Genomic DNA, 13968 nt, shown 5'->3' with positions numbered 1-13968 from the left:
ACACCCCATAGATCCCATAGACACCCCATAGACACACCATAGATCCCATAGACTCCCCATAGATCCCATAGACACCCCATAGACACTCCATAGACACCATAGACACCCCATAGACACCCCATAGATACCCCATAGATCCCATAGATTCCCCATAGACCCCATAGACACCCCATAGACACACCATAGATCCCATAGACACCCCATAGATCCCATAGACACCCCATAGAAACCCCATAGACACCCCATAGATCCCATAGACACCCCATAGACACACCATAGACCCCATAGACACCCCATAGATGCCATAGACACCCCATAGACCCCATAGACACACTATAGATCCCATAGACACCCCATAGACCCCATAGACACCCCATAGAAACCCCATAGACACCCCATAGACCCCATAGACACCCCATAGACACCCCATAGACCCCATAGACACCCCATAGATGCCATAGACACCCCATAGACCCCATAGACACACCATAGATCCCATAGACACCCAATAGACCCCATAGACACCCAATAGACCCCATAGGTAACCCATAGATCCCATAGACACCTCATAGACACCCCAAAGACCCCATAGAAACCCCAAAGACCCCATAGAAACCCCACAGACCCCATAAGTACTCCATTCCCCCATAGCCCCCATCGCCCCTATTAACCCCATAGCCCCCATTCCCCCCATTGGCCCCGCGCATGCGCATTGGATCAGCGCAAGCCCCGCCCCCTTCACCCAAGCCCCGCCCCTTTTCCCTCAGGCCCCGCCCCCTCGCTCTGATTGGCTGATACCGAAGGGGGCGGCTGTGCGCACGGCCCGCGTCACGCGCCCGCGCCTCCCCCCTCCACGTGACGCCGACCGCCCACGTGACCACGTGAGCGCGGCGCGATGACGTCACGAGGCGGCGCCGGGCGGGTCACGTGGGCGTGAAAGCGAGGCACGAGCGCGCGGGCGGGAAACGGGGTGGCGGGAAAAGGAGAGGAGGGGGTGGCGGGAAAAGGAACTTCCGGTTTGAGTGACACGTGGGCGGCCTACTTCCGGTTGGGGGCTGAGCGAGGGATGAGAGCGGCGCTGGGCGTGAGTGTCGCGATAACGGGGCGAAATATCGCGAGAACGGGGCGGAGTATCGCGATAACGGGGCGGGAACGGAGCTGGGGGGAGGGGGAAGAGCCCGGGGGGGGGAGGGATATCGCGATATGGAGGGTCCAACATGGCGGCTGTCATAGAGCAGGGCATATATGGCCCTATATGGCCTATATCGCGATATGGGCCCTATTGCGACATGGTAGATGTCACATAGTGGGGCATATATGGCCCTATATGGCCTATATCGTTATATGGGCCCTATTGTGACATGGCAGATGTCACACAGTGGGACATATATGGCCCTATATGGCCTATATCGCGATATGGTGCCTATCGTGACATGGCGGATGTCACATAGTGTAATACATATAATCCTATATGGCCTATATCGCGATATGGGCCCTATTGCGACATGGTAGATATGACACAGTGGGGCATATATGGCCCTATATGGTCTATATCGCGATATGGGCCCTGTCGTGACATGGCAGATATCACACAGTGGGGCATATATGGCCCTATATGGCCTATATCACGATATGGTGCCTATCGTGACATGGCGGATGTCACAGAGTGTATATATATGGCCCTATATGGCCTATATCGCGATATGGGCCCTGTCATGACATGGTAGATGTCACGTAGTGTAGTACATATAATCCTATATGGCCTATATCGCGATATGGTGCCCTATCGCGACATGGTAGATATGACACAGTGGGGCATATATGGCCCTATATGGCCTATATCGCGATATGGGCCCTATCACGACATGGTAGATGTCATAGAGCATGGTATATATCACCCTATATGGCCTATATCGCGATATGGGCCCTGTCGTGACATGGTAGATGTCATAGAGCATGGTATATATGGCCCTATATGGCCTATATCGCGATATGGGCCCTGTCGTGACATGGTAGATGTCATAGAGCATGGTATATATGGCCCTATATGGCCTTTATCGTGATATGGGCCCTATCACGACATACAGGAGCTATCACAATGTATAGCAACTATCATGACATACATAAGCTATCGCGACATACAGCAGCTATCGTGACAGCAGCTATCGTGACATACAGCAGCTATCACGATATGTGCCGTGTTCCTATCACGATATATGTGTTCCTATCGTGATATGTATGTTCCTGTTGTGATATGTGCCATGTTCCTATTGCGATATGAGGTGTCTGTTGCAATATGGGCTGTTCCTATCGCGATGTGTGTTCCTATCACGATATATGTGTTCCTACTGCAATATGAGGTGTCTGTCGCGATATGGGCCACGTTCCTATCGCGATATGTGCAATGTTCCTATTGCGATATGTGGTGTCTGTCATGATATGGGCTGTTTCTATCGTGATATATGTGTTCCTATCGTGATATATGTGTTCCTATCGCGATATATGTGTTCCTATTGCGGTATGAGGTATCTGTCGCGATATGTGCCATGTTCCTATCGCGATACGTGTGTTCCTATCGTGATACGTGTGTTCCTATCACAATATGTGTGTTCCTATGGCGATATGGACTGTTCCTATCGCAATATGAGGTGTCTGTAGCAATATGGGCCATGTTCCTATCGCGATATGGGCTGTTCCTATCAAAATATATGTGTTCCTATCATGATATATGTGTTCCTATCACAATATATGTGTTCCTATCGCGATGTATGTGTTCCTATCATGATATATGTGTTCCTATCACGATATATATGTTCCTATCGCGATGTATGTGTTCCTATCGCGATATATGTGTTCCTATCACGATATATATGTGTTCCTATCGCGATACGTGCTGTTCCTATTGCGATATATATGTGTTCCTATCGCAATATGTGTGTTCCTATCGCGATATATATGTGTTCCTATCGCGATATATGTGTTCCTATCATGATATATGTGTTCCTATCATGATATATGTGTTCCTATCATGATATATGTGTTCCTATCATGATATATGGGCTGTTCCTATCGTGATGTGGTCTGTTCCTATCGCGATATGTTTGTTCCTATCGCGATATATGTGTTCCTATCACGATACGTGCTGTTCCTATCGCGATATATGTGTTCCTATCGCGATATATGTGTTCCTATCACGATATATGTGTTCCTATCGCGATATATGTGTTCCTATCACGATATATGTGTTCCTATTGCGATATATGTGTTCCTATCGCGATACGGGCTGTTCCTATCGCGATACGTGCTGTTCCTATCACGATATATATGTGTTCCTATCGCGATATGTGTGTTCCTATCACAATATATGTGTTCCTATCGCGATATGTGTGTTCCTATCACAATATATATGTGTTCCTATCGCAATATATATGTTCCTATCACGATATATATGTGTTCCTATCACGATATATATGTGTTCCTATCGCGATATATGTGTTCCTATCACGATATATATGTGTTCCTATCATGATATATGTGTTCCTATCACAATATGTTTGTTCCTATCACGATATATATGTGTTCCTATCATGATATATGTGTTCCTATCACGATATATGTGTTCCTATCGCGATATATGTGTTCCTATCGCGATATATGTGTTCCTATCGCGATATGTTTATTCCTATCGCGATATGTTTGTTCCTATCGCGATACGTGCTGTTCCTATCGCGATACGTGCTGTTCCTATCACGATATGGGCTGTTCCTATTGCGATACGTGCTGTTCCTATCGCAATATATGTATTCCTATCGTGATATATGTGTTCCTATCACGATATATATGTGTTCCTATCGCGATATATGTGTTCCTATCATGATATATGTGTTCCTATCGCAATATATGTGTTCCTATCACGATATATGTGTTCCTATCGCGATATATGTGTTCCTAGCACGATATATGTGTTCCTATCACGATATATATGTGTTCCTATCATGATATATGTGTTCCTATCGCAATATGTGCTGTTCCTATCATGATATGTATGTTCCTATCGCGATATGGGCTGTTTCTATCGCGATATATGTTCCTATCGTGATACGGGCTGTTCCTATCGCGATATGGGCAGTTCCTATCGCGATATGTTTGTTCCTATCGCGATATATGTGTTCCTATCAATATATGGGCTGTTCCTATCGCGATATGGGCTGTTCCTATCGCGATATATCTGTTCCTATCACGATATATGTGTTCCTATCGCGATATGGGCTGTTCCTATCGCGATATATGTGTTCCTATCGCGATATGCTTGTTCCTATCGCGATATATGTGCTCCTATCACGATATATATGTGTTCCTATCGCGATATGTGCTGTTCTTATCGCGATATATGTGTTCCTATCACGATATGTGCTGTTCCTATCGCGATATGGGCTGTTCCTATCGCGATATATCTGTTCCTATCGCGATATATGTGTTCCTATCGCGATATGGGCTGTTCCTATCGTGATATGTGTGTTCCTATCGCGATATGGGCAGTTCCTATCACAATATATATGTGTTCCTATCGCGATATATGTGTTCCTATCGCAATATATGTGTTCCTATCGCAATACGTGCTGTTCCTATCGCAATATATGTATTCCTATCGCGATATATGTGTTCCTATCACGATATATATGTGTTCCTATCACGGTATATATGTGTTCCTATCGCGATATATGTGTTCCTATCACGATATATGTGTTCCTATCACGATATATATGTGTTCCTATCATGATATATGTGTTCCTATCGCGATATATGTGTTCCTATCACGATATATATGTGTTCCTATCGCGATATATGTGTTCCTATCGCGATATATATGTTCCTATCGCGATATATGTGTTCCTATCGCGATATGGGCTGTTCCTATCGCGATATATGTGCTCCTATCATGATATATGTGTTCCTATCATGATATGTGTGTTCCTATCGCGATATGTGTGTTCCTATCACGATATATATGTGTTCCTATCGCGATATATGTGTTCCTATCGCGATATATGTGTTCCTATCGCAATATGTGTGTTCCTATCGCAATATATGTATTCCTATCGCGATATATGTGTTCCTATCGCGATATATATGTGTTCCTATCGCAATATATGTGTTCCTATCGCGATATATGTGTTCCTATCGCGATATGTGTGTTCCTATCACGATATATATGTGTTCCTATCATGATATATGTGTTCCTATCACAATATGTTTGTTCCTATCACGATATATATGTGTTCCTATCGCGATATATGTGTTCCTATCACAATATGTTTGTTCCTATCACGATATATATGTGTTCCTATCGCGATACGTGCTGTTCCTATCGCGATATGGGCTGTTCCTATCACGATAAATGTGTTCCTATCGCGTTATATGTGTTCCTATCGCGATATATGTGTTCCTATCATGATATATGTGTTCCTATCACGTTATATATGTGTTCCTATCGCGATATATGTGTTCCTATCATGATATATGTGTTCCTATCATGATATATGTGTTCCTATCACGATATATGTGTTCCTATCACGATATATATGTGTTCCTATCGCGATAAGTGTTGTTCCTATCGCAATATATGTGTTCCTATCGCGATATATATATGTTCCTATCGTGATATGTGCTGTGTGTGACTCCAGGCGCTGGCTGTGCTGCTGTTGCTCCGCTCCCCGTGTCGCCGTCTGACGGCGATGGCGGCTCCCGAAGGAGCTTCGTACCAACACGGAAACGTCTCGGCTGCGTTCGTTACGTGTCCTAACGAGGACGTGGCCAAGAGGATGGCACGGTGGGCATGGGGGGGGGGGACGTGGGGGGCTATGGGGGCAATGGGGGGATAATGGGGGGCAATGGGGGCAATGGGGATGGATGGGGACACCGTGGAGACAATGGGGGGCAATGGGGTCAATGGGGACACAGTGGGGTTAGTGGGGGGCAGTGGGGGCAATGGGGACACAATGGGGGCAATGGGGACATAATGGGGTCAATGGGGACACAATGGGGTCAATGGGGTCTATGGGGACACAGTGGGGTCAATGGGGACTCAGTGGGGTCAATGGGGTCAATGGGAGGCAATGGGGATGGATGAAGACACTATGGAAACGCAGTGGGGTCAATGGGGTCAATGGGAGTCAATGGGGACACAGTGGGGTTAGTGGGGGGCAATGGGGGCAATGGGGACACAATGGGGTCAATGGGGACACAATGGGGTCAATGGGGGTCAATGGGGGGCAGTGGGGTCAATAGGAACACAGTGGGGTCTGTGGGATCTATGGGCACTCAATGGGGTCAATGGGGCCAGAATGGGGTCAATAGGGACACAGTGGGGTCAATGGGGACACAATGGGGTCAATGGGGACACAGTGGGGTCAATGGGGGCAGTGGGGACACATTGGGGTCAGTGGGGTCAATGGGGGGCAATGGGGACACAGTGGGGTCAATGAAGACACAATGGGGTCAATGGGGACACAATGGGGTCAATGGGGACACAATGGGGGCAATGGGGGTCAATGGGGGCAATAGGGACACAATGGGGTCAATGGGGACTCAATGGGGTCAATGGGGACCCAATAGGGGCAATGGGGATGGATGGGGACACCGTGGAGACAATGGGGGGCAGTGGGGTCAATGGGGATACAGTGGGGTCAATAGGGACACAATGGGGGGACATGGGGGGCAGTGGGGTCAATGGGGACATAATGGGGTCAATGGGGACATAGTGGGGGGCAATGGGGTCAATAGGGTTCAACTGGGGGCCATGGGGGTCAATGGGGGCAATGGGGGGGCAATGGGGGCAATGGGGTCAATGGGGGGCAATGGGGGGATAATGGGGTCAATGGGGTTGGAGACAATGGGGTCAATGGGAGGGCAATGGGGTCAATGGGGAGCAATGGGGTCAGTGGGGTCAATGGGGGCAGTGGAGACACAATAGGGGTCAATGGGGTTGGAGACAATGGGGGGCAATGGGGATGGATGGGGACACTATGGGGTCAATGGGGACCCAGTGGGGATATAACGGGGTCAATGGGGACACAATTGGGTCAATGGGGTCAATAGGGACACAATGGGGTCAATGGGGACTCAGTGGGGTCAATGGGGTCAATGGGGACAATTGGGGGCAATGGGGTCAATGGGGTCAATGGGGACAATGAGGAGCAATGGGGTCAATGGGGGGCAATGGGGTAATGGGGGGGCAATGGGGGGCAATGGGGACACAATGGGGTCAATGGGGGAAATGGGGTCAATGGGGACACAATGGGGTCAATGGGGCACAATGGGGTCAATGGGGGGCAATGGGGTCAATGGGGACATAATGGGGTCAATGGGGGGCAATGGGGTCAATGGGGACACAATGGGGTCAATGGGGCACAATGGGGTCAATGGGGGGCAATGGGGTCAATGGGGACATAATGGGGTCAATGGGGGGCAATGGGGTCAATGGGGACACAATGGGGTCAATGGGGTTGGAAACAATGGGGCCAATGGGGGCCAATGGGGATGGATGAAGACACTATGGGGACACAATGGGGTCAATGGGGACTCAGTGGGGTCAATGGGGGCACAGTGGGGTCAATGGGAACACAGTAGGGTCAATGGGGGCACAGTGGGGTCAATGGGGACACAATGGGGTCAATGGGGACACAATGGGGTCAATGGGGATGCCATGGGGTCAATAGGGACACAATGGAGTCACAATGGGGTCAACGGGGACACAATGGGGTCAATGGGGCCATGGGGGGCCATTGTGTGGGGCAGGCCCCATAGCTGACCCCGTTGTGCCCCATAGAGCCATGGTGGAGCAGAAGCTGGCGGCCTGTGTCAACATCGTCCCCAAGGTCACATCCATGTGAGTTATGGGGTCATATAGGGGTGCTATGGGGTCATATAGGGGCACTATGGGGGCATGTGGGGTCATATAGGGGCACTATGGGGGCATATGGGGTCATATAGGGACATATAGGGGCACTATGGGGTCATATGGGGGCATATAGGGGCAATATGGGGTCATATAGGGGTATATGGGGGCACTATGGGGGTATATGGGGGCATATAGGGGCACTATGGGGTCATATAGGGGCACTATGGGGGCATATAGGAGCACTATGGGGTCATATAGGGTTCTATAGTGCCACTATGGGGCCATATAGGGCCACTATGGGGTCATATAGGAGCATATAGGGGCACTATGGGGTCATAGAGGGGCATATAGGGGCATATAGGGGCACTATGGGGTCATATAGGGGCATATAGGGGCACTATGGGGTCGCTTGGGGTCATATAGGGGCACTACGGGGTCATATAGGGTCATATAGGGGCACTATGGGGTCATATAGGAGCACTATGGGGTCACATAGGGGCATATAGGGGCACTATGGGGTCATACAGGGCTCTATAGTGCCACTGTGGGGTCATACAGGGCCACTATGGGGTCATATAGGGGCATATAGGGGCACTATGGGGTCATATAGGAGCATATAGGGGCACTATGGGGTCATATAGGAGCATATAGGGGCACTATGGGGTCATATAGGGGCATATAGGGGAACTATGGGATCGTATAGGAGCACTATGGGGTCATATAGGGGCACTATGGGGTCATATAGGGGCATAGAGGGGCACTATGGGGGCATGGGGGGGTCATATAGGGTCACTATGGGGTCATATAGGGTTCTGTAGGGCCACTATGGGGTCATATAGAGGCACTATGGGGTCATATAGGGTTATATAGGGGTACTGTAGGATCGTTTGGGGTCATATAGGGCCACTATGGGGTCATTTGGGGTCATATGGAGCACTATGGGGTCGTTTGGGGTCATATAGGGGCACTATGGGGTCATTTGGGGTCATATGGGGCACTATGGGGTCGTTTGGGGTCACATAGGATCACTGTGGGGTCTGGGGGTCGTTTGGGATCATATAGGGTCACACTGGAGTCCCTTTGGGGTCACTTAGGGGTCCCATTGGGGTCCCTATAGGGCCACTCTGGGGTCCCACTGGGGTCCCTATAGGGTCACTTCAGGGTCCCTATAGGGTCCCTATGGGATCACTTTGGGATCACTTTGGGATCCCTTTAGTGTCCCTATAGGTTCCCTATGGGGTCCTTCTGGGGTCACATTGGGGTCCATTTGGGGTCCCTATGGGGTCCCTATGGGGTTCCTTTAGGGTCCCTATGGGGTCTCTAAGGGGTCCCTATGGGGTCCCTTATAGGGTCACTTTGGGATCCCTATGGGGTTCCTTTAGGGTCCCTATGGGGTCCCTATGGGGTTCCTTTAGGGTCCCTATGGGGTCCCTATGGGGTTCCTTTAGGGTCCCTATGGGGTCTCTAAGGGGTCCCTATGGGGTTCCTTTAGGGTCCCTATGGGGTTCCTTATGGGTCCCTATGGGGTCCCTATGGGGTCGCTGTTCGCTGACCCTATATCCCCCCCATTAGCTATGAATGGAAGGGGAAACTGGAAGAGGACACTGAAGTGCTGCTGGTGAGACCAGCCCCATAACCATCACCCCATAAGTGACCCCCAGCCCCATAAGTGCCCCCACATCCCCCATAAACCCCCATATCCCCCCTATATCCACCCCATACCCCCCTATATCCCCCCTATATCCCCCTATATCCCCCCATATCCCCCATATCCCCCCATATCCCCCTATATCCCCCCATATCCCTCCATATCCCCCTATATCCCCCTATATCACCCTATATCCCCCTATATCCCCCCATATCCCCCCATATCCCCCCATATCCCCCCTATATCCCCCCATATCCCCCCATATCCCCCATATCCCCCTATATCCCCCCCATATCCCCCTATATCCCCCCATATCCCCCCTATATCCCCCCTATATCCCCCTATATCCCCTATATCCCCCCATATCCCCCCATATCCCCCTATATCCCCCTATATCCCCCCATATCCCCCCATATCCCCCCATATCCCCCCATATCCCCCCATATCCCCCCTATATCCCCCTATATCCCCCCATATCCCCCCATATCCCCCTATATCCCCCCATATCCCCCCTATATCGCCCATATCCCCCCATATCCCCCTATATCCCCCCATATCCCCCCATATCCCCCCTATATCCCCCCATATCCCCCTATATCCCCCATATCCCCCCTATATCCCCCATATCCCCCCATATCCCCCTATATCCCCCCATATCCCCCTATATCCCCCCATATCCCCCCCATATCCCCCCTATATCCCCCTATATCCCCCTATATCCCCCTATATCCCCCCTATATCCCCCTATATCCCCCTATATCCCCCCATATCCCCCTATATCCCCCCCAGATGATCAAGACCCTCACATCCCGTGTACCAGCACTGACTGACTTCGTACGGTGAGTAGCACCAATGGGGGGAGGGCCATATAAACCCCCCCCCCCACCCTATATGACCCCATATAACCCCCCCATCACCCTATATAACCCCCCCATATAACCCCATATACCCCATGTACCCCCATATAACCCCATATACCCCCATATAACCCCATATACCCCATATAACCCCATATACCCCATATACCCCCATATAACCCCATATAACCCCATATCCCCCCCATAGGTCCACCCACCCCATATAACCCCATATAACCCCATACACCCATATAACCTCATATAATCCCATATACCCCAATATAACCCCATATAACCCCATATACCCCCATATACCCCAATATAACCCCATATCCCCCCATATCCCCCTATAGGTCCACCCACCCCATATAACCCCATATACCCCATACACCCCATATAACCCCATATACCCCCATATACCCCCCATATAACCTCATATACCCCATATACCCCCATATAAACCCATATCCCCCCCATAGGTCCACCCACCCCATATAACCCCATATAACCCCATATACCCCATATACCCCATATAACCCCATATCCCCCTATATACCCCCATATAACCCATATAACCCCATATACCCCATATAACCCCATATACCCCATATACCCCATATACCCCCATATACCCCCTATAACCCCATATCCCCCCATATCCCCCTATAGGTCCACCCACCCCATATACCCCCTATAACCCCATATATCCCCCTATATACCCCATATACCCCATATAACCCCATATACCCCCATATAACCCCATATACCCCCATATACCCCATATACCCCATATACCCCATATAACCCCATATCCCCCCATATACCCCATATAACCCCATATACCCCCATATAACCCCATATACCCCCATATACCCCCATATACCCCATATACCCCATATAATCCCATATAACCCCATATACCCCATATACCCCATATACCCCATATACCCCCTATAACCCCATATCCCCTATAGGTCCACCCACCCCTACGAGGTTCCCGAGGTCGTGGCCCTACAAGTGTCTCAGGGCAACGCCGCCTACCTACAATGGGTTCAACACAGCGTGGGGGGGCACGGGGACCCCATAACCACACAGACCCCCCCCCAATAACCACCCCATAGAGACCCCCCCATAACAACCCCATAGAGACCCCCCCCATAACCACCCCATAGAGACCCCCCTATAACCACCCCATAGAGACCCCCCCCATAGAGACCCCCCAATAACCACCCCATAGAGACCCCATAACTACCCCATAGAGACCCCCCCATAGAGACCCCCCCCCATAAACCACTCCATAGTGACCCCCCCATAGAGACCCCCGAGACCCCCCCCATAAAACACCCCATAGAGACCCCCCTATAACCCCCCCATAGAGACCCCCCCATAACCACCCCATAGAGACCCCCCCCCAATAAACCCCCCCATAGAGACCCCCCCCATAACCACCCCATAGAGACCACTTAGACCCCCCCCATATAACACCCCATAGAGACCCCATAACCACCCCATAGAGACCCCCCCCATAACCACCCCATAGAGACCCCCCCATAACCACCCCATAGAGACCCCCCCATAGAGACCCCCCCATATAACACCCCATAGAGACCCCCCCATAGAGACCCCTAAGACCCCCCCCATATAACATCCCATAGAGACCCCCCCCATAACCACCCCATAGGGACCCCCCCATAGAGACCCCCCCAATATAACACCCCATAGAGACCCCCCCCATAACCAGCCCCCATAGAGACCCCCCCCTATAGAGACCCCCCCCCAACTACCCCCCCCCCTCCCCCATGTGGTGCCCATTTATTATGGGGGGGGTCACCCTTATTATGGGGGCGGCTCCTTCATTTTGGGGTGGGGGGGGGGGTCTGCCATGTTGTAATGGGGGGGCTCACTCGGATCCTTGTGCCCCCCCCCTTAAAAAAAAAACCCATTAAAACCAATGGGACGTGGAATAAAACGAGCTTTTCTATGGGGGGGGTGTCCTTTTATTATGGGGGGGGTCTCCATAATGTAATGGGGAGGGGCTTCGAGGAACGGGATTGGTCGGTGTGGGAAGGGGGAGGGGCTTCATATGCAAATAGGGTCTGAGGGGGGCGAGGCTTCATGAAGGGGGAGGGGCTTCGTATGCAAATGAAGTCGGAGGGGGAAGGGCTTGTTGAAAGGGGGCGGGGCTTCGAGGAAGGGGGAGGGGCTATGGGGAGGTGGGAGGGGCTCCGTATGCTAATAGGGTCTGAGGGGAGGGGCTTCGTATGCAAATAGGGCTAAGTTAAAGGGGGAGGAGCTTGCTGGAAGTGGGAGGGACTTCATATGCTAATAGGGTCTGAGAGGAAGGGGGAGGGGCTTCATATGCAAATGGTGTCTGAGAGGAAGGGGGAGTGGCTTCATATGCAAATAGGGTCTGAGGGGGAGGGCCTTCATATGCAAATAGGGTCTGAGGGAAAGGGGGAGGGTCTTCATATGCAAATAGGGTCAGGGAGGAAGTGGGAGGGGCTTCATATGCAAATAGGGCCTGGGAGGAAAGGGGGGGCTTCATATGCAAATATGGTCCGAGTGGGAGGGGCTTCATATGCAAATAGGGTCTGGGAGGAAGTGGGAGGGGTTTCATATGCAAATAGGATCCGAGTGGGAGGGACTTCATATGCAAATAGGGTCTTCATGGGGGCGGGGCTTCATGGAAGGGGGAGGGGCTTCGAGGGGGGGGGGGGTTGGGGTTTGATTGGGGGGGGTTTAATGGAGGATATAAATGGGGGGGGGTTAAAGGATGGACCCCCTCCTTGGAGTCTATGTAGAGATATAGGGGGTGGGGGGCTTCATAAATGGGAGGGGGGGGGTTAAAACATGCCACCCCCCATTGGATCCTATGTCATTAAATGGGGGGGGTCTTAAATAGGGGGGGTCTTTAAATGGGGGGGTCTTTAATGGGGGGGTCTTTAAATGGGGGGGTCTCTTTAATGGGGGGGGGTCTTTAATGGGGGGTCTTTAATGGGGGGGGTCTTTAAATGGGGGGGGTCTTTAATAGGGGGGGTCTTTAAATGGGGGGGGTCTTTAATAGGGGGGGTCCTCAATTGGAGTCCAAGTTGGGTCTTTAAATGGGGGGGGTCCTTAATTAAGGGGGGGGTCTTTAATTAGGGGGGGGGTCTTTAATTATGGGGGGGGGGGGGTCCCACCTTTGTAGCCACAGCGAACATAATTGATCCCCACCCGGCACGACGACTAATTAACATAAATGGTTATTAATGGGTCATTAACGAGCCTCATTTGCATATTTGCATACATAATTATGTCTTAATTGGGGGGGCTTAATTAGTGGGGGCCTTAATGGGGGGGGTTCATAATTGGGGTGGTTTAATTGGGGTGGGCTTAATGAGGGGGGTGCCTTAATTAAGGGGAGGGGCTTAATGGGGGGGGGGTCTTAATTAGGGGGCCTTAATGAAAGGGGGGGCTTAATGAGTCAATGGAGGGGCCGTCATTTGCATAACCCCGCCCACCACTCTCAGCCACCCCTATTTGCATAATCCCGCCCCCATCGCGCTTAGCCCCGCCCACTCTGT

The 13968-nt window shown here is 50.9% G+C and overlaps 1 protein-coding gene across 5 annotated transcripts; it reads left to right on the top strand.

The window, feature by feature from the left end:
• The first annotated feature begins 787 nt into the window (after positions 1-787).
• On the top strand, positions 788-12390 carry CUTA (cutA divalent cation tolerance homolog). Of its 5 annotated transcripts, XM_085532970.1 has the most exons (8): positions 903-1084; positions 5685-5830; positions 7829-7888; positions 9473-9518; positions 10338-10387; positions 11380-11533; positions 11847-11868; positions 11913-12390. In XM_085532970.1, the coding sequence occupies exons 1-6, from the start codon at positions 1067-1069 to the stop codon at positions 11513-11515; spliced, it is 456 nt and encodes a 151-aa protein (XP_085389096.1). In that variant the 5' UTR covers positions 903-1066; the 3' UTR covers positions 11516-11533; positions 11847-11868; positions 11913-12390. The 5 variants fall into 5 exon arrangements, with proteins under 5 accessions (XP_085389099.1, XP_085389097.1, XP_085389096.1 ...); XM_085532971.1 differs by lacking the exon at positions 11847-11868 and having other exon boundaries at positions 790-944; positions 11905-12390; XM_085532969.1 differs by lacking the exon at positions 11847-11868 and having other exon boundaries at positions 11905-12390.
• Positions 12391-13968: the final 1578 nt, after the last annotated feature.

Source organism: Coturnix japonica, unplaced genomic scaffold (assembly GCF_054131305.1).
Source record: "Coturnix japonica strain WE unplaced genomic scaffold, WE-NBRP24 Scf050, whole genome shotgun sequence".
Lineage (NCBI taxonomy): Eukaryota > Metazoa > Chordata > Aves > Galliformes > Phasianidae > Coturnix > Coturnix japonica.
Note: the sequence above shows the minus strand (reverse complement) of the source record. Positions and strands in the feature narration are given on the sequence as shown.